Source organism: Hypomesus transpacificus, chromosome 4 (assembly GCF_021917145.1).
Source record: "Hypomesus transpacificus isolate Combined female chromosome 4, fHypTra1, whole genome shotgun sequence".
Taxonomy (NCBI): Eukaryota; Metazoa; Chordata; class Actinopteri; order Osmeriformes; family Osmeridae; genus Hypomesus; species Hypomesus transpacificus.
In genome coordinates this window covers 7,054,719-7,072,711 of record NC_061063.1, presented here as the reverse complement: position 1 = coordinate 7,072,711, position 17,993 = coordinate 7,054,719, and the positions used below count along the sequence as shown (strand labels likewise).

At 40.9% G+C, this 17,993-nt stretch overlaps 2 protein-coding genes across 3 annotated transcripts; one reads left to right on the top strand and one right to left on the bottom strand.

Annotated features, from left to right (window-relative positions):
• The first annotated feature begins 903 nt into the window (after positions 1-903).
• Positions 904-4,089, top strand: LOC124467076 (protein C1orf43 homolog). Its single transcript, XM_047019182.1, has 7 exons — positions 904-1,123; positions 1,300-1,401; positions 1,512-1,620; positions 1,724-1,777; positions 1,880-2,046; positions 2,170-2,228; positions 2,616-4,089. The coding sequence occupies exons 1-7, from the start codon at positions 1,064-1,066 to the stop codon at positions 2,821-2,823; spliced, it is 759 nt and encodes a 252-aa protein (XP_046875138.1). The 5' UTR covers positions 904-1,063; the 3' UTR covers positions 2,824-4,089.
• On the bottom strand, positions 3,307-16,719 carry tuft1b (tuftelin 1b). 2 transcript variants are annotated; one of them, XM_047019179.1, is made up of 11 exons: positions 16,436-16,719; positions 7,244-7,339; positions 7,088-7,171; positions 6,806-6,871; positions 6,592-6,681; positions 5,911-6,021; positions 5,195-5,418; positions 4,807-4,912; positions 4,456-4,539; positions 4,220-4,314; positions 3,307-4,096 (listed from the first exon to the last, which is right to left on the bottom strand). In XM_047019179.1, the coding sequence occupies exons 1-11, from the start codon at positions 16,619-16,621 to the stop codon at positions 4,024-4,026; spliced, it is 1,215 nt and encodes a 404-aa protein (XP_046875135.1). In that variant the 5' UTR covers positions 16,622-16,719; the 3' UTR covers positions 3,307-4,023. The 2 variants fall into 2 exon arrangements, with proteins under 2 accessions (XP_046875135.1, XP_046875136.1); XM_047019180.1 differs by lacking the exon at positions 6,592-6,681.
• Between the last annotated feature and the right edge of the window lie 1,274 nt (positions 16,720-17,993).

The following is a 17,993-nucleotide window of genomic DNA, read 5'->3' as shown; positions in this document are numbered from 1 at the left end:
AACAGGGGAACTGAATTCCCCGGAACACAGTAAAGCAATGTGTATGCTGATTGCTATTTGGTGCTTATTCCACTCGTTTACATTATCACTTGACAATTAGGAAGCTATTTGACTAAACAAGATCAATGATTTGTATTTGCTACTACTAGCTAAATGACTAGCTATCGAGAGAGTTGTAGGTTGCAGCCACTAGTGATGGGAAGTTCGGTTCTTTTTACTGATTCGGTTCTTTGAATCTCGTTCAGTAAAATGAACGAATCTTTTTTCGAGTCATTTGTTCATTTCAGGGGGGGGGGGGGGGGGGCCCTATACCTATAGCCCCTATACGTCCACTGTAGGTTAGTGCATGACATGTGCACCAGCAAATACTATTTCAAAATAAATTCCTGCATTAAAATAATGTATCATGAGTTTGTATGATTTGGTCATGTATTATCACACTAGCATTTAATTATCACGTCAAACAATTACACTGCACTAAACTGTAAGTGTAAATGTGTGTAGTGTAAAGTGAAAATAACAAAACCAGTCAGTATGATGACTTGAGCGAATATCATTCATTCACGTCTTACTAAAACAGCGGCCACGCGAAAGGGAATAAGGAAACTGTTTCCTCTACTAAAAAATACAATGCGGGTCACGTGAAAAAAGGATCCAAAGACTCGTAGAAAGACCGAGTCGGGGAAGGAACTAATCATTAGTTTCCTCTAGCTACAGAGCCTATGCAGGTCACGTGAAAAATGATCCAAAGACTCGTAGAAAGACCGAGTCGGGAAAGGAACGAATCGTTCATTTCCTCTAGCTACAGAGCCTATGCAGGTCACGTGAAAAATGATCCAAAGACTCGTAGAAAGACCGAGTCGGGAAATGAACGAATCACACGTTGAGAGGACTCGTTACTCCCGACACCTTATAAGGATTCGTTCAAAATGAACGAATCGTTCACGAACGACACATCGGGGCAGGCAGTCAAGAGCTCTGCGTTGCCATTTCCTAGCTAACAACACAGCAACCTAGTAATCACTTTTCTAAATTGCTCAAAGATTTAAAAAGTTTTCACAAAATGGCAGAGTCACCTTTGTCGGGAGTAAATGTGGTTCTTGTCATGGCCTACGGTAGCTTGGTAAGTGTGACCGATTTTTTAGATGCTAGCTACTAAGAAAGCTGGATAGCTACAGTAGCTAGTTTAGGTAGCTTGGTAGTTTACTGTGTGCTAGCATTAGGGTATTTTTCACAAGCAAGTGCTAGCTATTAACAGTGGTTAACCAGCTAATTGCAAAAATATTTCGTCCCGTGCAGGTGTTTGTATTATTGTTCATCTTTGTCAAGAGGCAGATCATGCGTTTTGCAATGAGGTCTCGTAGAGGACCCCATGCCCCTATTGGACACAACGCCCCTAAGGTAGACTCCCAACATGTCACTTAGTTTAAAGCGTGTCCTGATCAATTGTTGCTCCGACTCAAACCAAATCAAACGTGTCTTTGTTGATTCTGTGCATTAATGTTTTGCAGGGTCTGCGGGAGAACATAGATTCTCGCCTGTCTAAGGTCCATGATATTCGTTTCGAACCTCGGCTCCTCTCAGAACAAGATGATAGACTCAAGCCTGGCACCCAGCTTAGTGAGTCACAATATATTATTAAGCTGAACATTTGAATCTCTGCAATATGGCTTTGTATGGAGTTTTAGTAACACTGTGACATGCAATCATGTATATTTCCTAGATTGCTTCAACTACCTGTACAGAATGAAGGCCCTGGATGCTATTCGTGAATCGGGTAAGAACAGTTGGAGAGACACCAAAACGCTTCTCTGCACTTGTCCTTGTGCTTATTTCTTCACAATTTACCAACCTTTTGCTCCCATCCTTCTAACTTCAGGTATCCCGCTGCAGGAGATGAGTCGAAACCCAAATGCTTTGACTGGACGCAGCTTCCTGAACTGGCTGCTGGAGCTGCGGAACTCCCATTCGTTAATTAAGAGCAGCCGCAGCACCCTTATAGACAACCTGTTGGAGGGCTATGACAGTGCCCGCCACGGGACCGGGGTGTGTTTACATGTGTGCTGGCATCTTGTCTTTGCCTGTCTATGCTTGGGGTTAAGTTTCTCACTGTGTTGTTGTTATTTGATTTGCCCTGTGGTTAATGTCTTTCTCTGAACTGTGTTGCAGGTTTTTGGGGAAGCAGAGTTTCTGAAATACCAGGAGGCTCTTAATGAACTGGCTGATGTGTAAGTATTTGCAACCAATTCTAGCCAATATAAATACAATAGCTAAGCTGTTTGCAGCATGTCAGACAAAATATAGCTATTTAACCAAAATATGTGTCTGAATGAGCACACATTCCCACAAACACGCTGCTAAATTGTGTGGACAGACTTTCTAGTGGCAGTTTTATAGCCACAATGATGGCACCAACTATATATTTATGCTCAAGGATTTGGAATGGGATGTCTAACAACTTCCTTAAGGTGCATAAAACGTGTCAGGTTTCTTTTAAAGATGGTCTTTGAAATATATATATATTTTTTCCCCCATAAGTCATTTTCTTGTAGAATAACTTCACACTTGCACTGCTAAAGAAACAGAGATAACAGCCCGTTCCCTTCTTCCCTTAGTGTGAAAGCCTACTCCAGCACCACTAGTCTGGACCAGCACCACCAGTCTGCAGCTAAAGATCTGACGTGCTCCCCAACGCGTGGCACTCCCTCCACCATCCAGGTGACCTACCTGCCGTCCACCGGCCAACGAAGCAAGAGGCCCAAGCATTTCCTGGAGCTCAAAAGCTTCAAAGACAATTACAATACCCTGGAGAGCACCCTTTGAGACTTCCTCACAGAATGGGTTGGACTTGACGAGCAGCCTGACCAATATTCATGTTAAATTTTACTACAGAATGCATTGTTTTAAATTGCAACACAGTCATCCACAAACAATATTACTGTGTAGAGTGCATTGCTGGTTCATTGCAACATTTGTCTCCATGAGTTAAAAAGGTCATTTTCCTATGACAAAACACAGTGCTTCTGGACAGTCATTATATGGCAGTTATCATTGTCAATGTTTCTTGAACATGCTTCTGTCTGTCCACAGTACAATCTAATGTTAACAAAAATGTTTTTGTACAAATTAATGTATTTATAACATTTCATAATGTATTACTTTGTTGTAAATTGTATTTGTGTTGATGTTCTTGTGGGGGGGGAAATTAATTCCAATGTGCTTAATTTTTCCACTAGGTGGCAGCTGCAGTATAAGCAGCTATAATACAAGCTAGCAAGTGTTGTAGAATTTGCTATGCACAACAAAAACAGACAACAGTCTTTTATATATATCTTTTTTTAAATAAAATAATTTTAAACAAAGTCAACCATGAAAGAATAATAACAATAAATGTAGTTCACCACTACACTATTACCTATCAAAGAGGGACATATTTCACATTAAGTACACATACAGTATATAGTGTGTTGTAGTTGAAACCAGGATTGACTAATAGGCAGAAAATAATATCTCACAGTCCGAATGAACAGTTGATAGCATACCTGATCACTGGTTGTAACAGAGTGGATCTTTAAATCCATAGCCTTGTATGATGAGGGAAACTTTAAGCCACTTAAATATTGATGAGTATTGACTCATGAGTATTGACACTTCAACTAGCAAACCTATCACTGCATTGATTTAAGGAAAGCAAAGAAAACAGGACAACATTTGTAAATGTTCAATTTAGAAGTACCCCTTAAAAGACATACTCAAACTACTGAAACTTAGTGTTCCTACAACTCCTCTACAGTATACAACACTAGTAGGTTGACTGAGTATTTGCACTGCACATTTAGCATATGGACTCAACAGGCAACATTTTCACACTGACCGAATTTCATGCTTTAAAACATTATTCTGGGAGGGGGTAACATATGCATATATTTAAATTTGTGAGTTGGAATACGGAGTTGTTTGTCCAGGTCAAGACTGCTTGTGTGTTTGTATCACTTTTTTATTTATATCTCTCACGCCGACTACTCAGGACTTAATCTCAATTACTTTGATGAAGGGAAGAGACTTGTTGGCAACGGTGGTTGGTGTGAGCGGCTTACTGCAAATAAGAGGAAAATTTGAAGTCATGGAGAGTACACAAACATTGCTTGTAGTTGTTCACTCATTTTGCTGTGTTCTGATGTCTGTTTTGGGAGATGCGACTTGGTGAGTGAGCTGTCACCTGAAGAGGATTTGAGGTTTGTGTTCAGCGGATGTCTGTGTCTCGGGTGCCTGCCCTCCTAGGAAGTACTCCATTTGATCGTGCATCTCTCTGTTCTGTTAGGGAACACGTTATGAAAGGGTCAAAGGTCATTCAGAGAGGGTTGGAGACCCCATACAGACCTACCCGCCTTCTCTTGCAGAAAGAGCAGAGCTGAAGAGAGTTGAGTGGCACACAAGACTTGTAAGCATCCTCACCTCAGCTTCTAGGAAAGCCACTTTCTCCTCCAGATCTCTGATCGCTCGATCCCTTTCCTGGATCACTGTCCGGGAGTTCTGCAGCTGTGGACAAAAAGAAAACAAACAAAGGGATATCATGATGGGAAACTGAAGAAGAAAAACAACTCTCCAGCGGGGGCATGCTCATCACTTATTGATGTTTTTTGTTTCCCTGCAAGCTTCCGCTTCACTCCACTAAACAAATTAAGTGCTTTCTTGGCAATCTAATGGCCCGTTAATTGCTTCTGGTACTCTGTATGCAAGTTCCTGTGAGTGTGTATGCATGTGTATATGTGTGTGTGTGCAAGTATACTGTGTGTGTGTTGTCACCTGTTCGATCATGTGGCGGACTTTCCTCTGGTGGCACTTCAGCATATCGTCAAGGTGGTGGATCTTCTCCTTCTGAACGGCTAGTTGCTTCTCCAAGTCCTCAGACCTGAGCACACACACAACATGTGGTTACCATGGTTACATCACCATAACTCATGATCAGGACGAAGTAAGGTGGGTAATATACTGTAAATACAGTATCTGGTCTGATCAATGATACCTTACGAACAGCACAGCCATAAATAATGTGTCCTGATGTAAAATACATGTGTATACGGTAATATCAGCATTAGTATCCATGACCCTTTAACCTATTCAATCTTTCTTTCTCATTATAAAGAATGTGAATACACAACATAAGAGCCATATGTGGAGCGGTGGACCTCACCTCCGCTCCTTCTCCAGGACCTCCTCCTTAGACTCCCTCAGCTGCTTTAGCTCAGCTTCCGTGGCAGCCATCTTGTCCTGCAGACCGGCGCTCTCCACTTCCATGCCACCAAGGAGCCTCTGCAGCTCCTCCACCCGTTGGCCGCGGTCCTCGGCCTGCCCCTCTGCCCTCTGCAGACGTTCAGACTGCTCATCCAGGCGCTGGCGAAACTCGCTGCTTTCTGCCTGCAGGGGGACCCAGAGTCCCAAGGTTACCATGGCATTAAGCTTGCTGTGGTGATTTTGCCCCTCTGGAAGTATGGAACTCTTTAGATATGGTTTAGACAAACCACATGCCAACCTGTAATTTAGGTTTCTGCATTAAGCTTATGGGAAGTAAAATCTTTTAAAATGTTTAGGAACTAAAGCAGTTTTGCGAGTCAGGAAGTTAGCCTTGTCACAAAGTCGGGACTAAACTTGTGTATTATGTGTTGCAGTAGAACCCTATATTTAGGAAACTAAGGATTGTCCTTGGAACAATACAGTTTCAGCCTTCTGACACCAAGACTGATAATTTCACACACAGTGGGTCATGCCCTGAGGTAACTCTTGATTATGAGCGAGAGAACCAAACAATAATGAAAAGAGATGGATAGAGACTAAAAGATGGAATGGTATGGATTGAAAGGAGGGAGAAAGTTGGGAATGAACCATTAGGTGAACCTAACAAGTACACACATGCAGTCTTTCTTTTTCATCCTGATGTTTCTTCTCTGACTCCTTCAGCTGGGCGTACAGACGCTTAGTCACCTCCCTGAGCCTGTTGCTCTCCTCCTGGTTGTCCTTCACCTGAGAGAACAAAGACAGACACAGATTGAGAGAGAGAGAAACACTCTCGCACAGCGATGGCCTGTGCTTGTGCATGGTCACTGGGCAGAAACTAGATTCCCCGTAGATTCTCCTGCATTCTCACAGCAACACAGCCTTTAGGAGAGAGAATGGATGTCCGGCTTCATGTTACACAGGCTGTCTGGGCTGTGCTGGGCTGTGCGGAAAGAATGCCTTTTTACAATATCCAATATCTGCTGTCTATGTGTGTATGGGGAGGCTGTAACAGATATACACCAAGATATCTCTCAGAGTGTAGTCGGACTACCAGCATGGTTTTCTGAGAGCAGCCGCCATTTTAAATAACAACAGAAATTTTGTCATGTTGCACGGGATGGAAAATGTCAGAGGAATTTTGCCTTTCATTTTCATATTAGTTTGAATACATTCCATTTCTACTTGTTGTGACTGTAGGCATGCATCAGGATGCACTCCTTTAAAGCGAATGCAAAAGAAATAAAACAAAAAAAACGATAGCCAAACCACTCTACCACTCAAGTTTAGCATGTAGATGAGCTAATAATAGCTTACATGAGCTTCAGACTCAGTCCCAACAAGGTTACCATTGGCGACAACAGCTTGGTTGCTAGGCAGGCTGACTCTAAAGCCATTAACAGGAAACTGAGAAAAAGAGCATGGTTAGAGATGTTAGTATTGTGCCAATATTGTTATGTATTCATAAGCAGACGTTTCTCATGGATAACATTCTTTTCGGTTATGTTTATTCATTTTTCATGAGTCGTACCTTGTTATTGTTGTTGTTCTGTCTGGCTGCCATTTGCTCCCTCAAGGTCTTTAGACAGTACCTCACCTAGTAACATGGGAAAATGTTTTGATAAATATGCCCATATTTGAGGAAAAATCACACACACACACAACACACACACACTATTCTCTACTGACACACCCTTTTAAACATTCAACTTAATAGCTAGTCTATCCATCCCCACCCAATGACTGGGCCTGACGCACTGACTCATCCTCTATACACTGGTGCAGACAACTGTTCCTAGTTGGCCGTACTGACCTCCTGTATTTGAGACACCTCATCTGTCAGCATCTTGACACTCGGTTGTTTGGGTTCTCTCTGTTTGCGTGCCTCAAGGTACACCTAGTCATCGGAGAAGGGGGTTAGTTTTTCAAACACGCACACACAGCCACGCCCATCTCACAGACAACTCACCTTGATGACCTCTACTTTCTCTACTGAGGGTGCAACCAGACCAAGTCTCTGGTCTTGATTGATTGGCTGAGGTAGGTCAGAAGCTCTGCTGATTGGCTGTTAATTAAAAAGGAAAGAACATTCACAATAGTCCATTTGGATTTATAAATATCATACAAATATTTGTCTTTGCCCTTTTAGAGGTTGTAATATTATGTGGGCTGGCTGGACTGGTTCTGCTCCTGCAGAGTTAGTCTAAGCTGCCTGTATCTGTCCTGAGTTCAAAAGACAAAAATATAAAAGGGATTTGTATGAGTAAGAGATGTGAAAGTGAAGTTAACCCGCTTGGGGAGAAAGGAAAGGGATATATAGCCCCTGTCATATGGGAGAACAGAGAGAGAGAGTAGAGTGAGCTGTAGCTAGGTGATAGGTGGTCAAAGTCAAAGCTGCCCATGAAGAAATTACCCAATGACTCATTGGAAGACAGTGAACCCTGTGACACAACACCAGACTGTGGGTGGACGTCTCCAACACCACCCCACCCAACTCTGGGTCTAACGCAAACTCTTTATTAACTGGAAAAGTCAACCCAGTCCAAACCAGGAAATCCAAAAAATACCCCGACCACCTAAACGAGTGCTGAGTCACTGAACAACTCTGTAGGCTACCCAAAACAATACAAACAAGGACTTGGTAAAGTGCCAGCTGTCGATTTGTTGAAAGTGTTGTTACTAAACTGTACAGGCTAACTGCCAAACATTTTCAAGGATGAACTGTCAAAAATCATGAATTGATGCCAATATATCAAGTTTTAGATAAGCAAACTTTTCAACAGATGTACCTTCTACTTTTATCATGTTACAATGACTTTCAGCGAGATCCATGCCAATTGTCTTGCATGACAATAAATGACCTGTTCTTAATCTTTAAACGTAATCTATTGTAACAATTCAAATGTCTCTCTGCGTGGGTAACAAACCCTTTGTCCCTCTTAAATTATACATACACTGCTTCCAAAATAAACGGGAACACCCATTTCAGGTATTATGGTGAAGGTTAAACAAACTACTTGAATATCTCTGAACGTGAGAATCAAACCAGATCTAAGAGCTTTTCAGCATGAAGGAAACCTTTTCAGGAAGGGATGAAGGGATAAAGGTGTTTTTCCAAAGAACTAAGTTGAAAAAAGCTGTAGTTAGACTTTACATGACCCTTTTGTCAATGCAGTCTCCCAAGATGTCTTTGTGTTATCATAACAGAGCATAGTCAAGTTCATCAATCACTTTATGTCTGCTCAATGTTTGAACAGTACACCTGGGCTTGTGTGTACAATGTGTTTTTTATGTTGATGTTTGTGTGTGTTTTGATGTGTGTGTGTGTGTTGATGTGTGTGTGTTTTATATGACTCTCACATACAATACTCAACTGGCTCAACACGAAGTGTTCTAACCTTTGTTATTCTTAACAGATTTTTAATACGGCTAACCCTGGACATCATAGACTAACATAATAACCGCAGCTAGTTCAGGCAGGGCAATCAGGCAGCGTGCGACTCCACCTCCTTCCTCCGCCCACTACCACACCCATGTAGCAGCGCATACCCATTGGGACACGTCCGATAAGTCGTCTTTAAAGACGCGTGGATACGCACACACTCACCCCGGTTGTTGTATGATCAGTGCTGCTGCCGCCCTCCACCATCCCCTTCTCCCCCATGCTGTCTGGATGTTCTATCCATCAGGGGGATTATAGCTCTATTGCTCCCTGCCTCATATGTCATGTATGTATGTGTTGCATCGAGGAGGCAGGGAGTGCTTCCCTTAGATCATCCACTACGCCACTCAATCTACATGTCCATGTCATGTAACAATAAATGCTCAAATCTAATACGTGATTGTCTTGACTGAACAGGAACATACTGGATGTCCATTAACATCCACTATGTTCCATGACTAATTTGCATACTGCATTTTAGCAGGTACAATGACATCATTACATTGTTGGCATGGGTTGATATATTATTATCTTATAATTACTCTTAAGGTATGTTTTGCCATGCCAAATACCACAGTAATGCTCTGAGTAAGATAATAAGTCCACATTTTTGCCTTAGGTTCAAAGGAACCTGTCTGAATACCATAGGAGATGGTCTGTATCAGATGAGATTCTATGATAGCAAAAAACCTGGTGGCAAGGTTTAAATCTCTGAATCATGTCTGGGGAGATACAAAAAGCAGACTGTTTCTGCATTCAAACTCTTTGAAAAATTAGTGCATGTTAATTACATTATCAGTTATCACGATAATTCAAAAGATTTCACAAGTACACTGCAATATTAAAACAATTTGGTTTTACTCATTTTGTTTAACTTTTGTTTTGCTATTATGGTGACATAAACATGTATTCCTCTTCAGGTGCCTCTTCAGGTGCCAAATAACCTTTAATTAAGTTATTTGACTGAAATCTAATCATGAAGTTAAAATAAAAATCAATTTAAAGTCCTTTTGAAAAAACGTGTAAAATATCAACACGAAAGATCATGGAAACATTCCTTGGAAGTGCATAATTAGGCTTAGCTGCCATAGGCTACATTACTTCTTTACAGAGAAAACCATTACTTACACCTGTCATTGTCATTGTTTTCTCCTATGCAATGCATTCTTTCATGCTACCCACAAAATACTTTTGACAAGACACACCCAGTTAAACAGAACAGTACATCTCTAATTGTTCAGTGTGAAGAACACACAAGGGATCATAGCACAGGATTCATGAGAAAGAGAAGGGGCAAACACATTCTCAGCATACCATCATCTGTTACCAGTAACCAGAGAGAAGATTGTGTCAACACCAACAAGACACATGTAGCAAGACAAAACTGCAAATATGTTATCAAACTAACAAGCATAACTGTATCGCAAACTTCTTCAAATGTGTCCAAGTGTTCAAGCAAGTACGGACTTTGTGTGGGAGAGCCTCTGTGTATGAGTGACCCAGTTAAATACCCCCCCCCCCCCCCACACACACACAAACACCACCACCCCCTCCTCTCCTGTCAGTATGGAATCCTGAAAAACCATCAGAGCTGTGTCTGTGCTTGTAACAGGCAGGCAGCTGAACCATCAGGCTGAGATCAGAGCGAGTGACTGCAGCCTCTGGGGCCTCTCTCTCTCACACAGAGAGAGAAGCTCTCTCTCTCTCTCTCTCTCACAGAGAGGATCCTGACACACCCACAGAGGTGTTCAGACACACGCACACACGTTCATTAACAAGGGATGCTGGAACAGACACAATGTTCCCTTCCTGAATCGTCCACAACCACAAACTCCATCTCTGGCTCTCCCACCACACATACCACCACACATACACAGTCATTTCATAACCCATGATTTTCCCTTGTTGCTTCACCCAGTACTGTATTGTGCAGCAGAAGGCTGGTTTCATGTTAATGTCTTGTCAACCAGAAAATAACTATGGCCCATATAATTGGTTATTACATTGGTAGTAATCTTATTATTACTAAAGTAAACGTTAAAATCATCAACAAACATTCAAGTATTAGGATGGTAGTGGAATAATAAGTAAATATGTGTATTTATGGTACTTTCATGTACTCCCCTAAAACCATTCTGTCCCAGGACCCTTCACTGGCACACAAATACGTTATGATAAACTTGTGAAACCTGCAATGTAATAAAGTTTAAATCAATGTGTGTTTTACTATGGTGGGCTTGTGTGAACCCATACTCTTGGATGTGGAAACAATTTTTGATCTCTGTTGGTTTACGGCCTGATAAACATCCCCAGCATCTGCCTTCAGTAGGGAGACAGTCAGCTATCCTGAGGGCTTCTTCCCAGGCCTGTCTGTACAGACCCGCCTCGGCCATATCAACATCTAATCCACAGGCCTTAAACTATGGACCCTGTCCAGCGAATGATCCCATTGTGTATTAAAAGCTGAGCTACTTCATTGCTGTTAGGGATCACAGATTAGCTTTCTAGGATGGTGCACATCTTGTGATTGATCAGAATGGATTGATGAGGTTTTATATGCTCCCCTTGGCCCTCATTTTTCAGAAGTATAACATTTCATATCACTGTTATGCAGATGATTCTCAGCTTTACCTTCCAGTAAGGCTTGACAATACTGCTTCATTTGATGTGTTATTGGAATGTGTGTATGATATTAAGAGGTGGATGACAAGTAACTTTCTGCAGTTAAATGAGGATAAAACAGAGGTTTTAATTCTGGGTTGTCTGGCAGATTCCACTCCTGCTATGAAAGGCCAGTTAGGTCCTCTCTCAACAAAAGTATGCAAACAAAACAAAAACCTTGGAGTGATCTTTGAGTCTTCATTATTTTTCGCCAAACAAATTATTGCTGTTATTAGAGGAAGCTTTTTCCATTTAAGATCTATTGTAAAGTTGAAGAATCTTCTTTCAAGGAAAGATTTAGAAGCTGCAATTCATGCATTTTAAACATCACGATTAGACTATTGCAACTCTCTTTATTGTGGTCTTCCTCATTCTACACTATCTCAATCACAAATTGTTCAAAATGCAGCTGCAAGACTTTTGACTGGGTCTAGAAAGAGGGATCATATATCTCCTGTTTTGGCATCCCTTCACTGGCTTCCCATGAAGTTTAGAGTTGATTTTAAGATCCTTATGTTTGTTTATAAGGAGTTGTCTGGCTGTGCACCAAGGTATATTTGTGATCTCATTGTGCCATACTGTCCTGCTAGGACTCAGATCTTCAAATCACTAGCTTTTAAATGTGTCACAATGTCGCTACAAATTAAAGGGTGATCAGGCTTTTTCTGTGGCTGGGCCAAAGCTTTGGAATGCTCTCCCTTATCATGTGAGGTCTGCTCCTTCACTGGATATTTTTAAATCTACTCTAAAAACAGTTTTTTTATTCTTTAGCTTTTGGAAACTTTTAATTGTTGTTTTATAGCGTAGTTCTGCTATGCACTATGTACAGCACTTTGGATCAATTTGTATTGTGTTAAATGTGCTTTATGAATAAAGGTTGTTGTTGTTGTTTGATATGTATTTGTTCACTTCTTTGCTGAAATTGATTCATAATAACTTGGGGATATACACTTGAATAAAAAAGACAATAAATAGCACCTTTCTTAGAAGTACTAGAGGACTACACATTTGCGTGCTATTCCCCTCCATACACAATTTAATATAAAACGTGTGGGCGCCAACCCACTGATTGTTTTAGATTGACTCAACATGTTAGCCAATGTGTTATTGCAAAAGACTCATCAATCAATTGTCTAAATGTTTCACACATTTTTGTAAGCAGACCATCAAGTTGTTTTGTGCAGGCACTGTATACGCACTGTATACAAACCACTACATCTGAGGGCTAGAAAACTCCACAAGCAACACAGCTAAGAATGGCCTGTTTCTCCACCTGGTCTATCAACTGTGCAATGTAATCCACAGAAATAAAACAACGAGATACATAGGAACGCAGTCAATAACTGGGCTGAAAACAGCGGCTACTCTTACAAGCTGCACTGAGACTAAGGCCCTTGAGCTCCCAGAGCGAGTATCAGTTTACTGTACCTTGCTCTCCTCTCTGGACGCACTGGAGCTGAGAGCTTCACATACTATGGTGCTCCTATACAATCCCTCTACCTCTATAAATACAACCACCTAGCCTCCCCTTCTGATGTACAGCATCAAAGAGACCCATTACCCCACTCCCATCCCTTCCAATGAAGACTCCACTGCTCTTATTGGTTCACAAGCTGAACAAGTTCAGCTACTGGCTCAGAGGATTGAGCACTGGCTATAATGTTTGGCCAAATATGCAACTGACCATAGTGGAACATCGACATACAAGTAAAGAGTTCCACATGCACATGTCTAGTCAGAGGCTGGGCTACTCACAGCAACATGTTAGTTTCCACTCCTTGCAGAGTATCATTAACACATTCAGAGACATTTTGACGTATATCCCGTCTTGGGTCATATTAACAAGGTACGTAAATGATTACAAAAGAGATTATCAAAGATAAGAAAGATAATAAAATACTTTTGCACGTCATGATGCAGGTGTTGTCATGTCATTCCCACAATCCACAATTAAGACGTAAAATGTGAAACTCTCAGAGCCTGTCAGACACGACTGTTTCTCTTATGTCTGCTATGAGGCTTCCTTTGTCAGCCTTCTTAAATGAAGCTCAAAGTTACTCTGATGCACACACATATGTATCTTGAACAGAGTAAATTATAATACATTTACAATGTTTCTGTGTCAAAGTATGAGGTACATTTGGCAGTACTATTTAGTATGGGATTGTATTAAGATAGGAGGAGTGAGTGTATATGAAATATACACATTCAAATATACACAACATATTACATCAAAATATGTAAATATATTACTTTATGTAGTTATTTGACTGGAGCTACATGGTAGATACTACGAAAACAACACAATAGCCTCTTCAATGGCAATAGATAAAACATGTCCGAAGAAAGCATACAAGTAATAACACACAGACTTACACATCTACAAAACTACTTCTACACTAACTCAGGTGAAAACAACACAACACACATGCAAACCAGTTCCAAATGTACCTGTCTAGAAGTAGTAGTCTGGAGCCCTTTCTGTCGGTGTCCTAAGTGTTTTGAGTGTAATCGTGTGTGACTCAGTGTGGGAATCCACTGCTGTCTTGCCTTACATGGAAGGGAGAGGCTCCAAAAGCCAGCCCAACCCTATTCTACCAGACCTGGTCCTGCCTCCAACCCCTGGAGGTCCTCAGAGCTCCCCCTGCAGGAAAGACAAGGCCACTGCACTGGCCAGAGTGAGGAAAAACAGTTGGGTTGTTGAGATGGTTAGATTTTGAGCACAATTGTTTTGAAAATTGTATTCGGTCTGTTTGGAAGTCTGCACATTTCACATGTTTTCCCTAGTTTTAAGAATTGTTGTTTAGACTAGCAAAGAAGTCATACGACGCGACTACAAGACTTCCATTATATGAATAAGTGTGCAGGCATATTAACCTGTGTGTGGTTATGTGTGTGTGTGTCTGTATAGCATGTCTGTCACCACTATATACAAGTGTATTACAGTATAGCACACAGGTAGGTAAATAGCTGGCACAAAAGTGAATCCTCATCCCTACATGGTGCCAGCAATAGAGCCCTGGTGCAGAATGTGGGATGTGTTATATAACTGAGATTAATGAAGTGTCTTTATGTAAGAGTCCCTTGACATGAGCTATGCATAAGGTAAACAGGCCTATACAAATAAATGTGTGTGTGTAAGTGTTTGTGCATTCAGTATGTGCATGTGCTTGTCTGTGTGTACATGCTCTCTCTCTCTCTCTCTCTCTGTGTTAGTGGGTGTGTTTGTGTATACGGAAGGTTTCAAGTGTTTATCAGCTCCAAATGATCATGTGAATGTCTTCTCCCTACTGTGTGTGTGTGTGTGTGTGTGTGTGTGTGTGCGTGTGTGTGTGTGTGTGTGATGAATAGAGTATGCTTGATCTGAGGGCATACCTCCTTCTAAGATCCTCAAATACAGCAGAGTCTGTGTAAGGGATGTCTTGACCCAAGCTAATTCAAGACCCTGTGCCTCGCCCACATCTTAATTCCATCTAGTCAAATAGGATGGTTCAGTCCACCTCCCCATACATCAAATCAAATTACATCAGGTCAGATTAAAGGTCTTTACAGCTCCAAGTCGTGCAATCCTTTAAGTATAGTTACATTTACATTTAGTCATTTAGCAAACACCCTACTTGCCTCCCCGAGGACACAACTTCATGTGCACCAGCCGGGAATCGAACTGGCAACCTTCAGATTACTAGCCCGATGCTCTAACCGCTCAGCCACCTGACTCCCAAAAGTAACTCTGTGAAAGTGTCTGACTGCACAGAGTGCACCAAACCCAGAGGGAATGTAAAGTCACTGCATAGAGGAACGGGTACTTTAGGAGTTAAAGTGCCATGTGTACGGAAACCACAAGACTGTTCACCATGAAGTGTAACAACAGACCTCGGGAGGAAGAGCTTTTGAGAAAAGGCTGTGTTTGCCCAAGGGCATTCTAACACTTGCTCACAGTCACTTTAAAATCCTCCCATATCAAATAGGCTGACAAAAATCAAGTGAGGTCAGAAAGTGACAAAGCTAAAATAATCTGTGATTGTTTCCTTCCAGATAACAAAATGCTTCCAGTGCCAACTTTAATCAATTGAATATGTCAAATACATCATACACTTAAGGCATACAAAGAGCATTATGCAACAAACTGGACAGGGTCCAAAACTGAACTGCATGGGTTGAGGGCCATTAAACATTGCTGAGTTTGTTTATTTAGCGAGTTATGTTTGTATTGTGTCAAATAATCTCATTGTGTAATTCAAAAAGGTCTAAATAATTAGGAGTAATTTATTAAGGAGTAACAAGAAAAGGCACATTTGTTGAAAACGACATAGGCCTGTGATTTTCTACTTTGTCAAACCACATAAAAGAGTTTTGAACACAACAATGATTTCAAACTGCACTTCCAGTTTTTCTTCTTCTTAAATCAGAAGTTGAACTTGAAGGGAAAAATGCTGGCTGCTGTATTTCATAGATGACACTTTAATGTTCAAGGTCCCACAGGTAGCCTGTTCACTATACTGCAGGTATGCCATGCAAGACAACACCGTTTTGAATTCATATATTAACCTACATAGACAAATCTGTTTTATTTATTGAACTGTCTGGAGTCAGATTCCCCAAGATAAATAGAACAACTGAACAGAAACTGACTTTCCATTCTTGGAAATACTGTAGGTATTAACCATTCAGTGTTTGGCATTCCGTAAATGATAAACATGACCCTCTCTTACGGATTATGCCCCGTTTAGTGTAATAATTCAATTATTTTCTAGAAGCTGTTGCCATATAGGCCAGCTGAACTATAAAGGACATTGATATGGATATGGATAGTGCTCTAATAAGATACTGCAGGTACTGTCAACGTGGTTGTGATTTAGTGTTGTGAAATTCTCAGTAGGCTTCTCTTTACAGGCAAAACGATAAATCCTCCACATTCTACACAATGGTGACATATAGCCCGACCCTACTAAACAAATACCAGGGGTCAAGTGAAACACGAAATGAATGCAAACAATAATCAAGAAAATGTTGGTCAGTTATCAGAAGTCAAATTACTGACAATATTGCATCACTTACATTCATTCCTGTATCTCTTCTGACATCTTCATTTGTATAAAATATTTGCGTCACGTCCTTGATCTTCTCTTGGGCAGCAGGAGTTTGAAGAGATGACATATGTAGGCTATCCTTATTTGTCGATTGGACATAAACGTTATCGCGGCCACCATGCAACAGTTGACTCGAGTCGATCGTACCTTTCATTGAATGATTTGTCCATGAACGACCCACTTCAAAAATAACATCACTTTTCACTCATTGCCTTGCCCTCAGACGACTAAATATTTAACCATGACTTGTCCTATCCGCTGAGATGAAGTCACGCGCCCTCAACTGTCTGGTATGTTGAAAACTTCAAACTATGACCGAAGCAAGGAATGCAAGTACAGCATGAATATGCGTTAGGTAAGCGTCGTCTCAACTGGACTGGCAAGAAACTAGAACAAGAGCTGACTGAAATTAATGTGAACCATGCAGCACATTTTTTAATATTTTGTCCTACAAAGGAATCACACACACACACACACACACAAACACACTCTACGTTAATTTGACTGACCTCATAGATGTTAATGTTCACCATCCCACCACCTGTTCATATGATTCCATCATGCCATGTTTTCTGCTGTATACAGTTCTGTGTTCTCAGATAGGCCCCTTTCTCATGGCTGTGATTCCTGTCAAAGGTTGCTCAGCCAGAGAACCAATCAGCTTTCATCCACTGCTTAGTCACAGCTCCAAATTGGATTGAGACTTAATTGATAGCTATTGGAAGCATCTAACAATAACAGTTTTCCAGCTTTACAGATGTGCTGCCAAGCATCCCTATTCTACTGTAGAACAAGCATTACCATACTGTTATTACTATACTATAAAACCAATCCTCAATCAATCCATGAACAGAGGTTGGTGGTAAATGAGCTAGAGATTGGTTCTGTGTTCTTCCTGGTGGATGCACAGTCTTCTACTATAGCCTTAGATGTTGAATTTGAGGAGTACAGCCCAGTAAACATTCGGCACTACATGAGACAATCAAAATAGTTGTTTCAAGGTGTTAATGTTCTGTAGTCATGTACTGTACGTCACAGAAACACAATGACATTCTTAACATATGACCATTTAATCCTGAGTGTCAATTTTCTTCCTTATGCATTTAATCAATTTAATACTAACCTTTTCATTACTTTTAAGCCCAACCCAATGCAAACATGAATTTGCAGTTTCAAGGCTCACCTTACGGAACAAGTCTTTGTCAGATTGTATGTCGAAACCTCTTAACTTAAAAGGAACTTTTGTCAGATTGATTCCTCTGGTAATGTTTACAAAACCAGGGTGAAGGTTACATCAATTCAGCAACTCAATGGCACTAGAATCTACTGCAAGGCACCTAGCCAATGGTCTAAAGTAGTGCCAAGACAGCATGCATGTTTGTGCATGCAAAGAAGTTGCGTGTAGAAATTAAGTACATCATTGTTTTCTTTAACTGTGTCAATCATCCAAAACCAGCATGCTCTCTTTCTTTTTAGTCAAATTTGTATCAAATCAAATTGAATGTATAACTGCCCTTTTTACAAGG

What these genes read in the sequence shown, in the direction of transcription:
- LOC124467076 (XM_047019182.1), top strand. Translation starts at nt 1,064, where the DNA reads ATGGCAGAGTCACCTTTGTCGGGAGTAAATGTGGTTCTTGTCATGGCC. An exon ending in GGATGCTATTCGTGAATCGG is followed by an intron (nt 1,778 to 1,879) that starts GTAAGAACAGTT and finishes TTCTAACTTCAG; the next exon opens with GTATCCCGCTGCAGGAGATG. An exon ending in CTTAATGAACTGGCTGATGT is followed by an intron (nt 2,229 to 2,615) that starts GTAAGTATTTGC and finishes TTCTTCCCTTAG; the next exon opens with TGTGAAAGCCTACTCCAGCA.
- tuft1b (XM_047019179.1), bottom strand. Translation starts at nt 16,621, where the DNA reads ATGAAAGGTACGATCGACTCGAGTCAACTGTTGCATGGTGGCCGCGAT. An exon ending in AGGTGTCTCAAATACAGGAG is followed by an intron (nt 6,872 to 7,087) that starts GTCAGTACGGCC and finishes CCATGTTACTAG; the next exon opens with GTGAGGTACTGTCTAAAGAC. An exon ending in TGGCTTTCCTAGAAGCTGAG is followed by an intron (nt 4,315 to 4,455) that starts GTGAGGATGCTT and finishes GTTCCCTAACAG; the next exon opens with AACAGAGAGATGCACGATCA.